Source organism: Orbicella faveolata, unplaced genomic scaffold (genome assembly GCF_042242905.1).
Source record: "Orbicella faveolata isolate gen_17 unplaced genomic scaffold, um_ofav_v1 contig_25, whole genome shotgun sequence".
Lineage (NCBI taxonomy): Eukaryota > Metazoa > Cnidaria > Anthozoa > Scleractinia > Merulinidae > Orbicella > Orbicella faveolata.
In genome coordinates, this window is record NW_028301553.1 from 9727841 (window position 1) to 9750280 (window position 22440).

General features: G+C 40.5%; 2 protein-coding genes across 2 annotated transcripts; one reads left to right on the forward strand and one right to left on the reverse strand.

Annotated features, from left to right (window-relative positions):
- The first annotated feature begins 501 nt into the window (after positions 1-501).
- Positions 502-10644, forward strand: LOC110045987 (protocadherin-18-like). The gene is made up of 2 exons (XM_020751650.2): positions 502-1514; positions 8051-10644. The coding sequence occupies exons 1-2, from the start codon at positions 504-506 to the stop codon at positions 8480-8482; spliced, it is 1443 nt and encodes a 480-aa protein (XP_020607309.1). The 5' UTR covers positions 502-503; the 3' UTR covers positions 8483-10644.
- A 1219-nt stretch (positions 10645-11863) lies between these two features.
- On the reverse strand, positions 11864-13971 carry LOC149108862 (uncharacterized). Its single transcript, XM_089294562.1, has 3 exons — positions 13968-13971; positions 13616-13914; positions 11864-12525 (listed from the first exon to the last, which is right to left on the reverse strand). The coding sequence occupies exons 1-3, from the start codon at positions 13969-13971 to the stop codon at positions 12127-12129; spliced, it is 702 nt and encodes a 233-aa protein (XP_089150688.1). The 3' UTR covers positions 11864-12126.
- Positions 13972-22440: the final 8469 nt, after the last annotated feature.

Genomic DNA, 22440 nt, shown 5'->3' on the forward strand with positions numbered 1-22440 from the left:
AGCTGTAAAATTCCGTTGCTGGTTGAAGGAAACAAATTGCTGCATTGATGCTGTAGAAAAAGATTGAAATCGTTAGACACAAAGCCACACGCTGAGCATTGATACGCTGCTCCGCCCGCCATTATTGCTGTTCAGTTCAAGTGTCCACGTGAGCTCACGCTCGGTAGGGAGACTAAACCCGACATCTCTTGCCAATGGAACTCAAGATTTTCGATAATTTCGGAAATTCCATCAAAGAGGGTGCACTCAAAACGTGTTCCTAAATTTTCGAAAACTTTTCCCGGAATTTTTACCGTTCCATTCAATTTCGGACCGGAAATCTCGGAATTTTTGGTCGAATGGAAAGCGCCCCAAGATTTCAGGAGTTCCGGTTTCACAGCGCTTGCGTGCCTTGGTTTAAAACATGGCAATCTCGTTTCCAGAGCCCACGTGTCTTTTGGTCAGTGCGCTGGTATTTAACCGCGGCGTGTTCAAAATTTAGCTCCACTTAGCTGGCGAGCGTCATGGCGCGAATGCTATTGTGGCTGGTATCGCTACTCGCATCTTGCAAGACCTCGGACGTTACTAGTATGAAATTTCAAGTTTTCGAAGAACTACAAGCTGGAACTTTTGTAGGAGACATTTCAGCGAGTTCCTCAGTCAAAGCAATGGCCACAAATGAGGACATCAAGGTAGAGCTTCAATACAAGTTCAAAGCACTGCAAAAGTATTTCCGCATCAACGAAAGTACTGGTATTATACGGACTACCGCGAAGATAGACCGTGAGAACGTGTCCCTTGGACTAGTTCGCGACGCGTTTGAAATCTGGTTTGAAGCCTCGAAAGGAGATATGACAGATGCTATACCGACAGAGATCAAGATTCTAGACATAAATGACAACAGTCCTATTTTTAAGGAGGATATTGAGAATATTTCTGTTAAAGAATCTGTTCCACTAGGTATAGAGTTGTCAATAACGGTGGCGGAAGATTCGGACATTGGTAACAATTCTGTTCAAAGTTACGAGATTGTTGACAGGAACGACGGCGGGGTATTTGACTTAAAAGTATCGCGCCTTACTTCAGAAATATTTCAAGTCAAACTTGTCGTGTCGAAAAGGCTGGACCGCGAAATAAACGACAGCTACTATTTGGTGATTGAGGCGAGAGATGGGGGTAGCCCACCAAGGGTTGGACGCAAAGGTTTGAGTATCACAGTTCTAGATGCGAACGATCACTCTCCCAAATTCAGCAAAGATCGCTATGTCGGCGAGGTTAGAGAGAATTCTCGTGTAGGAACGTTTGTGCTTAATGTTACTGCGACAGATAAAGACATTGGTACAAACGGTGAAGTGGTCTACTCTCTCCAAGTTCCGCCTCAATACAAAGATCTTTTCACGCTGGACGCGCGAACGGGCGAAATTCGTACAAACGCTGCGTTAGATTATGAACTCTCGAAGGATTACCGGCTAAAGGTGACGGCGAGAGACAAAGGACCGGACCCCATTCCGTCATATGCTGTGGTAAATGTGAAGGTTAGTGTACATTGTTTACATAGAGTTTGATTCTCTTTGTAGGTGCACTCGTAAATGAAGTTAAACGCTCGAAAATGATGTTTTGCTGGGTCACGATCGAGCTAATAATTATATAATCGCGGAGAAAACTGATGGCCTTTTTTAATTTATTGTAAGTCATTATGGTAGTTTAAAGAACATTGCGTCCTCCTTTCATGGCCATTGTTCATTTAGTTTGACTTTTCAGGTTTGGTAAGTTTATGTTGAAATTTACACTAAGATTTGCATGTTGTTTAAACACCAGTTGATAGATAGGCGAAAAGACCGTTGAAAGAAAAGCGAGAGAGGTTGCTTGATGATCTTTCCATACCGTATTTATACGGGCGTGCGAAGCTATAGATTTTTGTTGGCTTTCTGTAACTTACACCGTATCTTCTTTCGTTTGGAAGTGATTGGTTTCCAAATGCTTCGATTCAGGAAAATAATTAGTGCTGTTTTTCAACGAGAGAGATAACATCAGTCTCTGATGAACCCTTATCGTGAAAGTCTTTATTAATCCCTGCTGTGAATTCAATGATGTTGGCTTATTAGACACAATATACAGTTTTGTGCCCTCGGAGCCATGCCCTGTCTTTACGATTAGGGACTAATTCCTTGGTAGATAGCACATCTCTTTCAAAATGAAAGGTTAAAGATGTCTGCAATCGCGCTATCTCTTTGTGTTAAAATTCTGACTTTCTCTTTTTGTTTGGGTTCGTGGTTAGTATCTTGGTTGCTTTCTGTTTGCCAAGTTTTCAATTTGACAGGCGGCGCTCTATCATTTCTTCCTATCCTTTTGCGTTTGACACTATTGTTTCCATGGCTTTTCCACTGCGTTCTAATCCTGTTTTGTGTTTTTAGCGTGTTAAAAACTTCGGGAATCGGACCAGTTTCTCCTTTTAACAGATTTTTTCAGCAAGCTTGTTAGCGCAGTTTTTAGATGGTATCAGAGAAGGCGGCTGCCCTGTTATCTCTCTCGTTTTGATTACAGTTTACGTGTGGGATCCTCTTTAAAAGATTTTTTCAACAAGCTTGTTAGCGCAGTTTTTAGATAGTATCAGAGAAGGCAGCTGCCCTGTTATCTCTCTCGTTTTGATTACAATTTACGTGCGGGATCCTCTTTGCATTCCTGCTAGGATTTTCTGTGTGTTATAAGCGCGGCGATTGAACCGAAATCGAAACATCCTCGCTAAACGTGCTAACAGGAATTAATAAGCCACGTATTTCAAATTTCCTGATTGTAATTAAAAAATCTGCGTACTCTACGTATGTGAGTAATGTTTCTTCGTTTGGCAAGGTATGCCTTCTGTTCACTGATATCTCTGAAATGTTGACAAGCCAAAAATGCTTGTTTACATTCGGTAAAAAAGAATGAAGTAAGTTTCAAGGACTCCAGCATTGTTTTCGGCAGACACTCAATGATGAAGTACATGTGCTGTGCTTTTGACTCCATGGTAGCTTTTAACGTCAAATCATTTTTGCCCTTGTGGGGCATCTCTATTGTCTGGAATCCTCCACGGTGAAACAAAAACATTCCAGTTCCATTCAAGTAAAAGTGCAGTATTTTACGATATACACTCTATATATTGGAATCAACTGGCCCCAAGTGCTATGTTTCTTTTCACCTCTTAGATACAAAACCCTGGTTTCTTGTTTGCGTGGTAGATTTTCCTTGCAAGTCGATATTGGCCTCGCATTTTTATTCTAGTTCGTGAAAATTTATTGTTTTGATAATCTTACTTTTATAAGCCAAAACGCCTTGTCATTCCAAAGAGAAAGAAAAATTCCAGAAAATCGTTCAGTCTAGTAAAGAACTTTCTCCTGAATCGGGGTGGGCAAACATCAAAGATGAAGCAGGCGTGTTTATATTTCTAATGGTTGTATGTATACAACTGTGAGGCAAGAATATGTAGTCAACTTTTCTCGGACTGTCAAAAGTTTTTCTCGATGATCAAAGGCACAAAACCCAACATAAAACCGGAGGTTACATTATGAGGCCGATCCATGCCCTTATTTTTTGGCGGTGGCATATTTTGACGATTCCAAAGCAACCGTTGAAACCATCTTTCAGGGCGCAACCTAACAGGCCTAAAGTTTACGATTTATAAAAGGCGTCGCTCAATATATTGCCAACCAGAACCACGAGACGAACCGCCTCGCGATGTATGCCCACTGTTATTTTCGGTGTCGACTTCGATGGGTGATCAAGCTATTTTAAGGTTAGCAAACAACTGCTGTTACTGCTTTTTTTCAGTTGCAAAGTTCGAGTCGAGAACGGCGGAAATCTTGAAAGATGAATTGAAAGAGAAAGAACGCTATTTCAATAATTATGTTTGGAACATAGAAAAGATGTCTACGTGTTTCTTTTTGCATATATGGTTAGAGGTTGCAGTAAAACCCATTTCCGTTTCATTATTTTGCATTTTCTTTTCTTTTCCTTGTTTTTGAACATTTTTGTTCGGTGACAAAAATATCTGAAGCGTGACTTGGCTAAACAGTGAAATAAATAAAACTAGTTCTAAATTCGTAGAGTATAAAAATGTTTCGGAACTTTTACAAAATGGTCTGTACATACATGTTACAAATCCCACAAGCCTTTAAAACGTTTTTAGTTATTCAAAAATGACAATGTGTTGAGGGAACCCGCAATGACATTAACCATTATCAGGTGATAAATGGCCAAAGGAAATTTTGTTTCAACAATACTAATGGCCACGTATTTATTTTAACCGCAAGCAACATTCCGGGAATTCAACCCGAAAAAAGGACTAAATGTGTTGTAAAATAAACTCGTTTTGTGATGTCTAATTTGTTTAGAAATTGTTTGAGGCGTGTTCAGAACAAGTTTGTCACTAAAAACAACAGCTTACCGCAAGTTTGCAAATTGATACGTGACCACGACCGAGGTGGATCCATTATTCAACGGAATTGCGCGTGGATTAAGTAGGAATATGAAAACAAAAGTGAAATAAAAGCCGTCTCGACAATTTCAAATTGTCAAAATTTGGGTAGTGAGCTTTTTCCCTAAAAAGAGAATAGAAGAAAACATGTGCATCAACTGGAAATCTGTTAAATGACCTCTTCATGATAATTAATCAGTTTACGTTCGTCTATCAACGAGGGTAACGCGCGTGACGCTCATCCTTCGCGCGGGAAACCGTTCTTGTCGTTAATCTGTTCTTCAAATTGCGTTTGTTCCGCTGGGAGGATTTCAGTGTTGAGTCTGGCGTAAGAAATATTCTTGAATTTCCGGATAAGTCCATTGTGGATTAATTGGTTAAAGGTTAAAGTTTCTATTTCATGAGAGGGCTTGAGAAATTATATGCACTCAGCTTGATTTGACTATTAAACTGAGTTATAAACATTAAGGAAGTCAGGTCACGATTTGTCATCCAGTGCCATTAAGTTAAGCGCAGAAAACACTCAAAACAAGTACAAATATCTTAGGATATTTCTTATCCTGACGACAGATTTAACAGTGCGCTGTAGTGCTCTTATTCCGTTTGACCGCACGAAAACACGTGACACAGATAAAGGCTGGATTTTGGGAAAGAGAAACGTAGACATTTACAGCCACATAACCTATTGCTGAAGTATCTACCAACATTAATGTATTGTATTTTTTTTTCTGTGTTCAGCAAAACTATCTTCAAGTCAAGGTTGTCTAAAATAAAAGCTATGTCAGGTGGAAAAACAGAAACGAAGTAAAAAAAAACCAAAAAGGAAAAAAAGATGCGCTTGAGGAAGACTGAGACGCATTACGAAAGATAAACGTTAAAAATTTGGGCTGTGCATTTGATGAAGCATGGGACGTAACGATTTTTTCCAGGTCGATTTTGCTGCTCCAGTAAACTGCTAATTTTTGCTCGCCTTTGAAAATAGCATATAAACTTGCGTGCGTAGTTTGGTTATCATTCGTTACCTGTATAGCGGTTTCCCGAAAACGTGAGTTCTGCTGGGGATTTCCTGATTTGCTTTAAACGGCTGATATAAGGGTAAAAAACTCGCTATGATTTAATCGCTTTTAGTAGTTTACCAGGGGCTCAATCGAGTTTGACTTCACGAAACCTGAAAAAAAGAAAGGAAGAAAGAAAGACGGACAGACAGACAGAGAGAGAGAGAGAGAGAGAGAGAGAGAGAGAGAGAGAGAGAGAGAGAGAAAGAAAGAAAGAAAGAAAAAGCGGCCTTCATGGAAATCGTAGGTTACTTTGGTTTGTACTCACTCTCGTCTAGAAAATTCACCCAACGTGTATTACTAAAAATCCGTCGAACTTGATGTGGCCAGTGGACTAGGAAAACAGGCGACAGGAAGGTGAAAAGAAAATTACGGAAAGAGAAGAAAAACATTTCAGCTTCAGGCCAATATCTGCACTGTCTATCGATATTTCATATGTTCGCTCTGTGAACCAAACCCAGAACACTACCCTAAAATGTAGACAGACTACAAATAGTGCGAAACCTCGAAGAGCAATTGCGTAAATTCAGAGGGAAGGTGTTCTATTCGTACGATTAGGCCAAATGAAATGTAGAAGCAAATATTAGCGATGATTGTAGTCTATCTGGAGAACGATTTTTAAAGTAGTTCAAAAACGGAGCACGCGGAAAAACCAGTGGTAATAGTTTGAGGAATACGTGGGAGGAGAGGGGGCAGGCATGCATAGAACGTGTTCTGTGACTGTAAGGGGATGGGGACGGGACAATAATAAGGAGCTTAAGCAAGCCACGACGACGACGGCAACGAGAACGTCACCAAACAAAAGGTTGAATGAACAAAACAATAGCTGTGCACGTGCGTTATAAATCTTTGTACATTTCTTTGCCGTCCTCTGGACTACTGCAAAACAACAACGTGAAATGACTAAGTTCTGCGTAGTCTGGGAAAAGCGAAATACGACGGATAATTTTTGGTATTTTTGCAACTGAACGCTGTCATTGCATATCTAGCCTGAGCACATTTTAAGACCCATTGGCGCACGGAACAGATCCATATCCAGAAAATTGTGAATTTCGCTGGTAAAATTTAAATTCATTTTATACTAGGCGTCGCCCTCGACGTCGCCGTGGTCGTTGGCTAAGCTCCCTAATTTCACTTGTAACCTCTGGACATCGCGCTGCTTTCGTTTCGCGCGCTTTTTCTCGCCCTCGAACAAACTTGTACTTGTACGCGCGCCTCGTGTCAGTAGGTTTGTCACGGATTCCAGTTCAAATATTGGAAATTTCTTCCTGCAACCCATTGATCGGATTCCTTTTCTTTAGTTAGTAAGGTTTGAAGAGAAGCCGAGGGAACGTTTATCAGTAGATACCTGATGACTGCTTCAATGCGTTGGTTAAGCAACTCATTATTTCTGTTTGGGTCGTTACGCAGTCATTCCTTCTGTTGACACGAATTTTAGGATATCTATTTGATATTTGTTCAAGTGGCATTGTTTTCATTTGATATTTACTCAAGCGACATTTATTCATATTTGATTAACTCAGTGAGTATTCCATTCTTCCAGGAATTTCCCCTGCTATCGATAGAATTGATTATGACGGGAAATATTCCCTGATATTCTTTCAGTACTTCGGTTTGCTTGTAGGAGAGGATTTTCCTATTTCTTTTATTGTGGGTTCGTTCTTGGGGAATAAAATATATCAATAGTATTTACTGAACCTTGGTAGTGTGTAAACAGTTGTTAGGGGATTGTTTTAGGGACTTATCGTGAAAATCATCAAAGGGTTAATAAACCACCAAGAAAAGAAATATGTTTTTTTAAGAAAAGTTCAGAGCTCCGTTCTATGTTAATTGAACCGACAATCAAAGGTTAAACGAAAAGGAAACATCGGAAAAGATGCTAATAGCTTTGAAGGAATATCGTTTGTGGTTTATTTACTTTTAGATAATTGACAATATTCATTCTGTATACTCTTGTCTAGAATATGAGAGTTTTGTGTGTTCATCGTAGCTGACTGTGTTTCAACAACTTTTCTTTATGTGTTTCCGTCTGTTTTGACTTACAAAAGATTTTACAGCACCAGAACCATGCTAGAACTGTTCATATGAATGTTCTGGAATTTGGATTATTTTAAGTTTAGTTAAACTGTAATGTCTTCAGACGACCTACGCTTAACTGCAATCTTATGGCTAAACTCTGAGAAACGATTTAGTCACCTTTTATGCATAACAAAGATATCTGATTTCGTTAGTTTTAGTAAATTCGGTTTCTCTGCATGTCATAAATATGAGTGCAACTTATGCCGACTTCACTTGTAACTTGTGACAACTTCACTGGTTAAAAACTTGTAACATCTTGAAGCCTTTGGGAAGACTTAGAAAATCTCTGTAAGCCTGACGAGGATATCCAATAAAGTCTACGCTGTTGTGAAACAAAATCTACTCCGTGACACTTCCAACAGATATTCCCGGGAATGGATTCAATGGCGACCCAAAAAGGGGCTATAAAGTGATGATCCTGGGAAGTAGTCTTAACCTTTTTGTGCAGGTATTAAAAGAACAGATCTTTTCAAATTGCTTTCAGGTTCTTGATGAGAACGACAACAAGCCAGAAATCACCGTGAATTTGCTCCCAAACACGTTCCACAAGCAGGATAAGATTCCCGAGGAAACCATCGTCAATACTCCCTCCCTCAATACGCCCTCCGGTCTCCCAGGGAACATTCCAGCTGCAACGAAAGCGGACAATAATGTGGTGGAAACGGGAAAGGGGAATGGAGGTTACTTTTCGGACACAAAGATGATCATAGGGGTTGGAGCGTGCGCCGGCTTCTTGTTGTTGAGTGTTTGCCTGATAGCAGTTTTCTGCTTGAAGTTCAGGCGTGAAAATAACAAAGAAGAAGACAAACACGGTAGCTATCATGAGCCAGACATAAGTCGGGAAGATGCGCTGAAGGCGTCCAAGAAAATGTTCCACCAAGCGATTTCTAACCCGCGCCAAGAGACCATGATCTAAGAGAACACATCCTCCATACATGGGCCTCTTGCAATGATAATCTTTTTCAATCTAATTTTAGCGCTTGGTCAAACTGCGAGGCTATTTTAGGAAAGAGACCCGACTGGCCAATTTAATCCACCGTGCGAAAAAAGATGGCGGATGTACATTTTACCACAAAGCCTTGCGAACCTAACACAGCATAAAAGGCACAAAGAAAACCAAATTTTTACAATATGTGTTCCTGTACTAAGGACATTAAGTAGCCTAGGTTTGGAGATTGTATAACGTTTCTGTGCGTTTTTATGAACGTTGTTAAGGTTTTCGTGCGCTAAGAACTATGGGTAAATGTACCAGTCGCCATCTTTTTTTCCTACGGAGGATTGATGTAATAACACTGAAGGTTTAATTTAAACAGTTAATCAAATATGCAAAAACTTGCACCTGGATCCTTGGAGCGCAGTTCATAAAGATATAGGGAGAAAAATTCTAACTGTCTGGCACTTTAAAGGAGCTTTCCAAAGATATCTTATTAGCTTTAGGCCGTTCAGTACTTTTTGAGAAACGACTTTAGAGTGGGTTAGAATGGAATTCTTGTCAGCAACTATAGCGCCTATTGTGAATTTAGCTGTCTTGGGCTGTGAAATAACTTTCGAAAGAGATACTTTTCGCATCAATCCGTTCGGTACTTTCCGAGTCTTGGCGCTTTGTGTTAATCATTCATACAGGAGAATGACATGACCTCTATTAATTTTTTAACTTTGGAGAAGCATGTATAATTTTCCAGCCCTGTGAGCGCTTGAAAATATTTCCAATGCTAACAGTGTGGCATACATGTAGTTCAAAACAAACTTATTTTTTTTCTGTTAACCCGCCAGATTTTCAATTTCTTATTTACTTTGTCGCGACCCGATGACACTTGGCCATTGCCTGCGCGATCATGGGACCGAGACTAAAAATAACTTTGACAGCGTGATGCGAAGCTTAAAATAGATTGAAAAAGATTATCATAGGGCACGGGGATGTGTTCTTTCACCTCATTTTTTCTTGGCAGTGAAGATGAACTAGATAGCGGGCGTGGCGGGAGTTCCCAAGGGTCCAGCCCGTATTGCGCTCATAGCCCCCCTTCCAAAAGGAGAGAGGACGATTGGCGACCCCCAAATCACGTGAAATATCCAGCTCCTCAGTACCGGGCTCGCAGCCCTGGTATGCCACCTCCCCCTCCCCCGTGCGAAGACGTACAGAGGCGAAAAGCGTTCGTTACATTTTCTGGAAACACGCATTCCACCACAGACTTATAATAACTACGGAATGAGATTACCGGCAGATAGACTGAACTGTGTTCATGCAGAGTAAATCATTCAGTTAAATGGAGACTTCATGGAAGCGCTTTGTTACACGAGAGCACAAATCATCGTTTTCTCTTTTTCTTAATTCATATAACAAAGAATATCGTAATACTGTTCTTTGGAGACAAGGAAGAGAACAGAATAACTCGTCATGGGTAATCTCTACCTTGTCAACTCCAAGACTTTCTTTTCGCGTTCTTTCCAGGAAGAAATTTTCAACCTCAACCACAAAACCCATCACCTTCCTTTGCATGTAACTTGTAGACTCCATTTAACAACGCCAAGTTAAATTACTTATCATTGTGTGTGAGGCTAACCTCTGACTAAATGTTCTTCATAAATTTACCACACAAGAACGTTGATTATGGTACCTAAGTCTCCCCTATCCCTCTCCCCCACTGGACGGTGGTGTGCTTTCGCTCAAAGTTGTACATATACGTTTTTGTTCAAGTTCAGCTTAATTCAACAAGAGAAGTACGAAGTTGTCTGGCTTCACTATTTACATTTTTTACAAGAATAGAATATTTACTGTATAGTAAGAGCGGGCTGATTGTAGAGGCATATAAAGAAATGACATTTTCAGAAATTTAGTAATTTAAAATTTAAAGTTGTAATGAAATTATTTATCCTGCATATGATTGTAATCAAATTCTGCTGATTGTAGGGAATGGAGGGGTTAAAGTCGTCATGAGACGCTAATTTTATACACAATGATACCGAATGAATACCAAGAGTTGATTTTTTAGGATAGGTATTTTTGAATTGACTTTTTTTATATTCAGAACGTAAATTGAGTAACAGAAATAAAAGTCACAAGAAGTTTGTTGAAAACAGTTATCGTTTAATTGTTGCGAGGGATCTGGGCGCAGTATCCCATATATGGGGTGTGGATAGGTTCAGTCTGCCGTAGCCTGTGAACAGGCTTCCCGCGAGGACGGAAACTAAAGAATTCGAAGAGCGAAGCGATCGTAGCCTGCAGAACAGGCGGATTAGCGGGTTCTAACGCGATGCAAGTGCGCGCGCGCGAAGCGCGAGGCTAAGCGATCGGGGCCGGGCGTTCGCTGAATTCTTTTTTTCGTGCTCGCCGGGAGTCCGTTCGCAGGCTAAGTCTGCCGCAAACAACATGAGAAATGCTCGCACAAACTCTTCCATCCTTATTAAACTCGGTTTCACATAAAACCTTGGCAATAAGCCTCATTCTCGTACCCGGAGCCTTCATTTCCCTTAACTAGCGGTCGGGATGCGAGCTACCGTCCGAAAATATCGACAGTACGTACTACTGAATTGCGCATGTCAAGCTTGTCAAAAGCGTGGCCTCGTGGAGGCCCTCGGTGTTTTACTCCCATCAGTTCCATTGTTTTTAAGGAACAATCAAAAACGATCCTGTAACTGAACTTGCCAGGCTGGCTTGTTTCGTCAAGTTTGCACAGGAAGGAGTAAACAAATAAAAATATTCAGAAAAGAGACTAGAAACTGTAATAGGAAATCAAATTGTTGAGATTTCAAGAAATCAGTTCAAGGGTGTACAGAAAAGTTTGGATTCTTTACACCCGACCGGCTTGTCACGCAATCTTGGTTACCAGGTTGTTCAAACGTTGGATTATGCAATCCGTCAGATAAATCACTATTCGGTGCACGGCATAGTATGTATTTTATCCACTGGATAGCAGGTTTATTCCTTTTCTACCAAATAGTGTTGGCCATGCCAGTTTGAACCACCGGGCGTACAGATCGAAGTGACTGTCATCTTGCTGAGGAAAATATGAGATATAGATGGCAATGAGAGGGTGCATTAACGGTGTGAGACCACGTTACGATGGTGCTGAAAATGTCACGATATGCCAAGAATACTTTTCACACACTGGGCTTGGGATAATACCACGTTCAACTGAACTAGCTAGTAGCGTAGACCAAAAGATGGAAATTCAGTTTGGTTTATTTCCTCGCTGAGCAGTTACTACATTGTCTTGGCTACCATTACCTCACTATACATGGGAATTGAACAAATATCGCATCACAAAATTAGAAACAGTATGTACAAGAAAATCTACCATTGGAAGATACGTTACAATTTTGTCAAGTTTCTCCAAGTGTTCCTGTTCCAAGGTCGAGTCTGGCTTTCTTTCTTATTTTAGCCATTAGTTGATTATGCTCTAAATTTCTATATCACTGTTAGAAAATGCATTCTGTTGGAGAAGAACCTGAAGAAGCTGTGTACAAAACATTTCCTTTCTGATTAGTGTCGTAGTTTTTCACGGGCGTTCCTTTGAGAAGCCCCACCGACAGTCGATAATCAGATGTTCGTACATGACGCACTTATTGAACTGTTGAGCTGCTTTCCCAACCAGGTTGCGGTGCGATCACAGGATTAGCCGCTTGAGGTTCGCTCGCTGGCGCATCTGCTAAAGGTTGCTGCTGTTCATCTGCTGGCGGTGGTGGAAAAAAAATACTCTGTTTGCTTGGTGGTAGTTTATGGTTTTGAAGTTCCGGCCCCTGATTTTCATTTTGGAAGGCGTTCATTAAGGAAGCATCGCTAAGACCAGTGTCCATACCAAGTTGATTTCCTGCTAAACCGGGTAATAAACCGGCTTCATTGCAAAGTTCGTCGTTTTGAAATGCACCCATAGGTGGCATTCCCGGTGGTATGTTCGGAAGCATGGCCGGTGACATGGGCGCCATTGGTGGCTGCATGAAAGTCGCCTGCGGTGCCTTTGGCTGTGGTTAGTATGCCAGCGGTTGCTGGGCCATTGGGGACCCATAGACTCCTTTGGCCGGGTTCGCTGGTGCTGCTGGAGACGCTGCTGCGAAAAAAATACAGTCCAACCAGCGGTTTGCTTGCTAAGCATCGCTTACACTCTGTTTCTTTTGTCCAATTTCCATACATTAAGGAATGGAACCTTTTTTTTTTGACCAATGGACAAATATATAGACGAACAGACGATGAAAGGTAGTTGCACTAAGAAAGGACATCAGTTGCGTTTTCTCTCGGCTGACACCAGTTCACCGTAGCTTGGGTTGGGCTTAGCCTGTTCTAGGCTCTGGGTTTGTGAGGGCGAACGAAAAGGGAACGAGGCGAGTGTAAGAACGAGCGGAATCTAGGAAAGAAAGTGACCCCTTCTCGCCCCAATTCCCTCGCCTTTTCAGTTTCCACTCGTGCTTCGCACTGACTTCCCACTTCTAACCGAACGAATAGAACAGGCTAGGTTGAGCTCGGTAAAGGCAACGGAAGTTGCTGTCACGTCTTACTAGCCCTCCCGCGAAGCCATACGTGCAATTCTATTTTAGAGACAATAGCTTTTAATTCTCCAAATCTGATTTTCCTTACCTGGAGGTGCGGCCGCTGTAGCAGAAGCAGGATCACATAGAAACAAAGAGAGAAACGTTTAAAAAATGTTGATAAGTGAAGATAGATAAAATTTTTTTAGCTCGTTAGTTAGATAGGAAAACAAATGCAATGTTCCTTACCACCAGGTCAGAGCGCGGAACACTTAGCACACCTCACGTTCTACCTAACCAAACTTCCTGTTCTGCGGGCTAATCGTGTCAAGAATGTTCTTTATGGCAGTACGTAAAGACATATGGTAAATGTGAAGCCCGCAGTAGGCTGTCGACTTTCCTGATTCTCGCACTTTCTGGAACGCTTGTCTATATGAACCTGGTACATGCCCTTGCCCACCCTGAGTCTCTTCGGAGAGGATAGAGCGCATGCCCGGTGTCAGAGAGTTCCTGGGTTCGAATCCAGTTGGGGAATCAATTTTTTTTCCTGGTCATTCACACGCTCGTGTGTAAATGAGCATTATCTTTCTATTAAGTTGTTGGTAGAAAATTGCCCATTTTGTCTCTCACTAACCCCATCCTCCTCAACGCAGTTTGTTTTCTCCACACAGCACACTGTAGATCGGAAAGAGGCGACAACAAGATAGGTCAGTTTGTCAAACGTACCTGATGGATCCTTAATACATGTTGGTCTGTTGACGGCGACGGCGTCTTTGCATTTGGGCATCACGCATGGAACGTACTGAACCTTGCATGTTTGACCGACAGGACAGTTGAATTTCTGATAAAACACCAAAAATGAAGAAAACAAGATCAGTGTTATTTTCTCTTCCCCATTTCAAGAAAATAGTTTTTGCGAGAGCGAACCGGAAATTACTTACCCATGAAGTTATAAGTCACACGCGAGGATTGATTGACATATTGGCATTTAGAGTTCCAGTGCAAATAAGAGTTCCCGGATTTTGCGCAAGAGCGCTTGCGCCATGGAAAATTTGTTGTGTAGTTGTTTTGTTGTGGTTTTCTAGGGGAAATGTTGTCAATTGGAACTCGGGAGTTTTGGTTGTCAACCGCCAACTGAAATACAGGAACGTATGGAGAAACAATCAGACAGCCTTTTAAAGGGACGGAATGCATCAGGTATACCAGATAACGAGATACAGGTCGTTGTAAATTTACAGCATGTCAATCAATACCGTAAATCCTCGAATTAGCGCCCGGGACGCTTATTTCAAATTTAGGAGAAGATGGGGGCGCTTATTTAATTTTTCCCAAATGGTGGCCTGACATGATCATTTTTTTAATACACAATCTGCGCGTAAACAAAAACATAAGCTGTTTATCGACATAAAAAGCTGATCCTAAAGTTTAAATCGTGGCACTGTTAGTACTTAACGTGTACACTTAAGGTGGGACTTAACCTAAAAACACTTAAAAACACACCATGTTTCAAACATTTTTTCGTGGCTAAGAGTTAACTCCAAACCATGGCAAAGTATACATTCTTAAAAAGCTCAAAGAACAAAGATTATGAAAAAAATATTTGTGTACCCTATAACTGTATTGTAACCTGACACCGGCTGATTAAATCTGCCACCTGCTGGGGAATGCCAGGGCTTACTTGAGAAAAGATAACTCCTACTAGAACTGATCAAAAGGAATAATTTTTACATTTTACAAAAGAAGACAAACAGCTTGCTGGGATAAGCATAGAGATTTTTGAAAAGTTAAAAGCACGTGAAATGATGACCAGTTAAATCTGATACAGAAAATCTAGCATACGTTTCAATACATAACTTTGACAGAATGCACTGGATGGAAAAGTTCTATGCTTATCCCACAGAACGTACTAAAAACAACAAATCCTGAAAATTTTAGCTCGATTGAATGAATCCTTCTCAAGATATCTTTTCTAGAAGGCGAAAATAACTCGTTTTGAGAAAACGAGCTTTAAACTTACAGTAACAGTACTTGTCAAAATAAAACTTCAATACCTTAAGATTCGAATTCCATGTAGTCCCGCCTTAACGTGTTCACAAAATGAAACAATGTACAAATCTGATACTACACAGCAAAAACTATACATCCTTTGTTGTGTCAGTACTCGCCCACAAAATGGGGGAGGGGAGTGGGCGCTTATTCGAGAGGGGTCCTTATTTTAAATTTTGGCCGATCGGAGGGGCGCTTATTCGAGGGGGCGCTAATTCGATGATTTACGGTAAGCCATTTCCCAGGTGCTGTTACCTCTGCTTCAAAACGAGTCTTGTGCACAACCTTCATATTGAGTGAGTTTCAAACTCATTTCCATATGAAAGGTTATGCATCAGGACTCGTTTTGAAACAGAGGGGAAAAGCAACTCGGAAATGGCTTATTGCAAAAAACATAAGCAGGCGAACATTAACGTTAAAAGGCGACGTTTCGGCGTCATCGTGACACCATTCTCCAGGCAAAGTGATTAAATAACGCGAAGATTTGATTTCTATAATGTCTCTACAAATTAGCATGATAACAAAAGATCACAAGTTCTTCAAGTGAATACCTTTGGGTGAATCGAGTCCGTTTGCACGTTTAGGGATGGTTTAAGTTTTCTTACAAAAAGCACCTCCTTAATTAGGCAATCAAATTTGTTACAACATTTAGTAAGCATGTGAAATTGTTAAATATTTGTTCACTTTGCCTTGAGAATGGTGTCACTATGACGCCGAAACGTCGGCTTTTAACGTTAATATTCGCCTGCTTATGGTTTAATAGAAATCGCTTTCAAATAACATCCTTAGCACGTAACTTAACTTAACATACCTTGCACGGGTCTGGATCTCGCACTGAAAGAAAAGGAAAGATACAAGGTTAAGATTTTTAAAAAGGCTATCTCACCACACAACATGAAAGTTCAGAATCATTGTTGTTGAAATACATGACATCAAAATTGTTTTGACAAGTTGAAAAAGAAAAAGCTAGAGAGTAACCTGCGATGAATAAGCTTCCTGTCCAAGGAAGGTATATTATCACTCCTTGTCCCTTTATCGGAGATAAACCTTAGCACTGCATGCAAGTGAGCCCTAAGGCCGATCCCTTACACTGAATCAGGCTTTAAACTTTAACTTTTAAGAGTGCCTGCCGGTAAAAATCAGACAAATTGTTAATTTCGCGGCATGGGTCGAAAATTCGATTTCGCTCATACTCCTATGGTAGATAGGCCAGGGCACGACAAAAACTACTGGATAGTTTTTTTTTTGGCAAAATATCCTTTTATTTCAAAAAAAAATAAGGAAATTACCAAATTTCGTTAAAATCGTCATTTGACGCACCATCTTATTAAACAAGTATGAGAGCCTCGCATCCAAAACCACATCATTCGTCCGTCTTTGAAACACTCTAATATTTTTGTGCAATGTTCAATTGTGTACTGGGTTGATTTTAGGAAAGCTGCGTTGCCTTTTTGGGTAAAAATAATTAAATGATCGTTTGGGATCCCGACACAAAAAACGTAAGTGTGGCGCATCGCTAAACGTGCAAGAACACAGGGGAGATCAGAAAATTGACATGGGCGAGAATCTTCAACCCAAGCACTGTCCAAATCAATAGAATTCCAAAAGTGAAATACACGTGTACAGATTTGAGGGAGGGCCACGACTATCATCTTTAAAAAGCCCAATAAGCATCGTTTCGGATCCCGATACCAAAAACGCAAGTGTGACGCAACGCTAAACGTGTAAGAACACTGGGGAGATAAGAAAATTGACATGGGCGAGAATCTTCAACCCAAGCACTGTCCAAATCAATAGAATTCCACAGGTAAAATACACGTGTGTATATTTAAGGAGGGGCCAAAACTAGCATCTTAAAAAAAGCCCAATAAGAATCGTTTGGTATCCCGCACCAAAAACCCAAGTGTGGCCCATCGCTTAACGTGCAAGAAAACCCGGGAGATAAGAAAATTGACATGGGCAAGAATCTTATACCCAAGCACTGTCCAAATCAATAGAATTCCACAAGTGAAATACACGTGTGTAGATTTGAGGGAGGGCCAAAACTAGCATCTTTAAAAAGCCCAATAAGCATCGTTTGGGATCCCGACACCAAAAACCCGAATGTGGCGCATCGCTAAACGTAAAAGAACACCGGTTAGATAACAAAATTGACATGGGCGAGAATCTTCAACCAAAGCACTGTCCAAATCAATAGAATTCCACAAGTGAAATACACGGGTGTAAATTTAAGGGAGGGCCAAAACTAGGACGTTTAAAAAGTCAAATAAACATCGTGTGGAATCCCGTTACCAAAGACGCGAGTGTGCCGCATCGCTAAAAGTTCAAGAATACGCAGGAGAAAAGAAAATTGATATGGGCGAGGATCTTTAACCCAAGCAGTGTAAAAATGAACAGAATTCCACAAGTGAAATACGCGTGTGTAGATTTGAGGGAGGGCCAAAACTAGCATCTTTAAAAGGCCAATATGCAACGATTGGGATCCCCACACCAAAAACGCGAGTGTGGCGCATCGCTAGCCGTGCAAGAAAACCCGGGATATAAGAAAATTAGCATGGGCGAGAATCTTCAACCCAAGCACTGTCCAAATCAATAGAATTCCACAAGTAAGATACACGTGGGTATATTTGAAGAAGGGCCAAAACTAGGATCTTTAAAACGCCCAATAGCATTGTTTGGGATATGCGACACCAAAACTGGCGCGAGTGTGGCGCATCGCTAAACGTGCACGAACACCGGGGAGATAAGAAAATTGAAATGGGTTAAAATCTTCAACCCAAGCACTGTCCAAATTAATAGAATTCCACAAGTGAAATACATGTGTGTAGATTTGAGGCAGGGCCAAAACTACTATGTTTAAGAGCTTAATAAGCATCGTTTGGGATACCGACACCAAAAACGCGAGTGTGGGGCATCGCTAAGCCTGGAAGAACACCGGGGAGATAAAAAAATTAAAATGGGCGAGAATATTCAACCCAAGTACTGTCCAAATCAATAGAATTCCAGCAAGTAAAATACACGTGTGCATATTTGAGGGAGGGCCAAAACTGGCATTTTTAAAAAGCCCAATAAGCATCGTTTGGGATCCCCACACCAAAACCGCGAGTGTGGCGCATCGCAAAACGTGCAAGAACACCGGGATTAAAAAAATTGACATGGAAGAGAATCTTTAACCCAAGAAAGGTCTAAATCAATAGAATTCCACAAGTAAAACAAAAGTGTGTAGATTTAAGGGCGGGCCAAATCTAGGATCTCAAATATGCTCAGTAAGCATCGTTTGGGATCCCGACACCAAAAACGCAAGTGTGGCATATCGCTAAACGTGCAAGAACACCGGGGAGGTAAGAAAATTGACATAGGCGAGAATCTTTAAACCAAGCACCGTCCAAATCAATACAATTCCACAAGTGAAATACAAGTGTTTAAATTTAATGGAGGCCCCAAACAGGCTTCTTTAAAGAGTCAAATAAACATTGTGTGGTATCCCGTTATCAAAGACGCGAGTGTGCCGTATCGCTAAAAGTGCAACAATACGCAGGATAAAACAAAATTGATATAGGCGAGAATCTTAAACCCAAGCACTGTCTAAATCAATAGAATTCCAAAAGTGAAATGCACGTGTGTATATTTGAGGGAGGGCCAAAACTAGCATCTTTAAAAAGCACAATAAACATCGTTTGGGATCCCGACACCAAAAACGCGAGTGTGGCGCATCGTCAAACGTGCAAGAACACCGGGAGATAACAAAATTGACATGGAAGAGAATCTTTAACCATAGAACTGTCCAAATCACTAGAATTCCACAAGTAAAATACACGTGTGTAGATTTGAGGGAAGGCGAAATCTAGCATCTTTAATAAGCCCATTAAGCATCGTTTGGAATCGCGACAGCAAAAACGCGTGTGGCGCATCGATAAACGTGCAAGAACACCCGGGAGATAAGAACAGTGACATGGGCGAGAATCTTCAACCTAGGCACTGTCCAAATTAATAGAATTTCACAAGTGAAATACACGCGTGTAGATTTTAGGGAGGACCGAAACTTCCATCTTTAAAAAGCCCAATAAGCATCGTTTGACATGCCTACCCCAAAAAAAGCGAGTGTGGCGCATCGCTAAACGTGCAAGAACACAACAACAACAACATCTTTTATTTAAACACGGTGGGTTTTAAAGCTAATATAGCTTATGGGGCCATGTAAAAAATGTTAATAAAATAATAAAAAATAAAAAAAATTATTAAAAAATTATTAAAACCTAATGTAGACAATAAAAAGTAAGATATATGCATTAAAAGATATGATTAGATTTAATAAAAAGACGAAATCCCTGTGAATTTATGGACGGCCCATTTGGTTTGTCTCTTCATTAAAGTTCAAGTTTCTGAGGGCGTGAGACTTTTTTGCCCTTTTGGCGTAGTCCCTAGCGGTGGCAGCGGATGGTTCTAAAATTAAAATATTCCAAACAGTGGATCCTCTGTGACAAATAGAGTTTTTCATATAATAAGTTTTAAAATGTTGTACGCTAACATGTTGTTGATGACGGCGGTCATACTTAGACTCTTTCCTTTGGATTATATGTTCCAAGCATTATGGAGTTATGCGGTTGTAGATATTATAAATTAAGGTGGCTATTTTGACCTTATGAGTGTCGAATAAAGAGTCCCAGTTAGCTGTTTTTCTTACATCCTCAGAGGGCACACGTAGGGGCCAAACCACCCACCCCCCTAATGTTTCATAAAGGCTATATTTGCTTGGTTTATATATTTCTGAACCAAGTTTGGCAGATGAGCTTTCTTTGTTCTCCAGTTTATTTTAATTTGGAAGTTGTGACAAAATGCCAGATTATGACGTCATAACTGATGACGTCACCAGAACGTGCTATATTTTTTTGTAAAATCTGATGTAAAGATTATGTCATTGGAAAGGCCTTGAGTCGAGGAGTAAAATGCCGAAAACCGTTTTTTGCTATGATGATGATTTTTTGAGATATGGTATATTAAATATTTTTTTTGCTCTCCCCCCCGGAATTTGCTTAACCATACTGTCCTTCTTAAGTCAGTTTCTCTGGTTTATTTTTTTCAATTTTTTTCTAGGAAGGCTAATAATCTAGAAAAATAGAAAGCTTGATGTTGTCAAAAAATCGTATGGTTTTAGAAATTTGATTTTCATCTTTGTTAGGATGGTATCAACAGTTAAAAAACGGGTGACGTCAGAGGTTATGACGTAACAAAACTAATTTTAATACAGTAACACTAGAGGGATAATTTTCTATTCCTTTTTTCTGTTTATTTTTGCTTTAGTCATCTGGCACATCACATGTGCAACATAGCTGCATTTGCTGGAGCAAAATTACGGCTCCAATTTGGGGATTTTTCTCAAGCGGGGGACCCCATATTTGCAGAGTTATTTTTCATATTTAAAAATACCATATTTCATTTAATTTTTGTGATATTGACAAAATTTTTTCAGGTTTCAACTCCCCTTGATGTGCTCTTTCGAACACATTGTAAAAATTATGCATATTAAAAACTTCAAAAGTGGCAAAAAACATGACGTCATCACTGTGACGTCACAACTTTGACATTTACTGACATTTTTCACGTAAATATAGTTGACAGTAGGTCTCCTGCTCATCCGCCAAGTTTGGTGTAGAGAGAGTCAATACTTTTAGGTAATGCGAAATAATGTGAAATACCCAAGAACTGACGAAACATTTGGGGGGTGGTTTGGCCCCTACGTGCATGTCGCGCGGGAGGTTATATATGACTCTAGCGGCCCTACAATGTATGGATTCCAAAGAATTAAATTCGTTTTTATTTCTGCAACACCCCCAAATTGGTAGCGCATATGTAACCGAGGGTAAAATGACTTTAAAATATAGATCTAAAAGCGAATTCCTGGGTAAAAAGCGACTGCGTTTGTTCAGATTGAGCTTGTTGACGAACCCTCTCTTGAGCTCTGATATGTGTTTTGTCCACGTAAGCTTGTTGTCAATGGTTACACTTAACAGTTTAGAACTTGAGGACCATTTTATGAGATGCTGGTTAATTTCTAAACTGCCTAATGGACCGATAAAATGATTTCGTTTAAAGGTCATTCCCTCGTAATTTTTGGGGTGTGGTACCACGGAGTTATGTTTGCACCAGAGGGCGAGTTCTTCTAGAGCTTTGTTCAGCGTTGTTGTGACCTGGTCTACAGATTCACCAACACAGTACATGGTAGTATCACCCGGAAGGTAAGAAAATTGACATGGGCGAGAATATTCAACGTAAGCACTGTTTAAATCAATAGAATTCCACAAGTTAAATACACGGGTGTATATTTGAGGGAGGGCCAAAACTAGCATCTTTAAACACCCAATAAGCATCGTTTAAGATCCCGACACCAAAAACGCGAGTGTGGCGCATCGCTAAACGTGCAAGAACACTGAGGAGATAAGAAAATTGACATGAGCGAGAATATTCAACCTAAGCACTGTTTAAATCAATAGAATTCCACAAGTGAAATACACGCGTTTAGATTTGAGGGAGGGCCAAAACTAGCATCTTTAAAAACCCAATAGGCATCGTTTAAGATCCCGACACCAAAAACGCGAGTGTGGTGCATCGTTAACCTTGCAAGAACACCGGGGAGGTAAGAAAATTGACATGAAAGCGATTCTTTTAACCCAATCACTGTCCATATCAATAGAATTCCACAAGTAAAATACACGTGTGTAAATTTTAGGGAGGTTCAAAACAAGCATGTTTAAAAAGTCAAATAAACATCGTGTGGTATCCCGTTACAACAGACGAGAGTGTTCTGCATCGCTAAAAGTTCAAGAATACGCAGGAGAAAAGAAAATTGACTTGGAAGAGAATCTTAAAACCAAGCACTGTCCAAATCAATAGAATTCCACAAGTGGAATACACGTTTGTAGAGTTGAGGGAGGGCCAAATCTAGCATCTTTGAAAAGCCCAATAAGTACCGTTTGGAATCCCCACACCAAAAACGGGAGTGTGGCGCATCACGAAACGTGCAGGAACACCGGGGAGAAGAGAAAAGTGACATGGAAGAGAATCTTCAACCCAAGCTCTGTCCAAATCAATAGAATTCCACAAATGAAATATACGTGTGTAGACTTGAGGGAGGGCCAAAACTAGCATCTTTAAATAGCTCAATAAGCATCGTTTGGGATCCTGACACCAAAAACGCGCGTGTGGCGCATCGCTAAACGTGCAAGAACACCGTGGAGATAAGAAAATTGACATGGAATAGAATCTTCAACCCAAGAACTGTCCAAATCGAGAGAATTCCACAAGTGAAATACACATGTGTAAATTCAAGGGAGGGCCAAAACGGGATCTTTGAGAAGTCACATAAACATC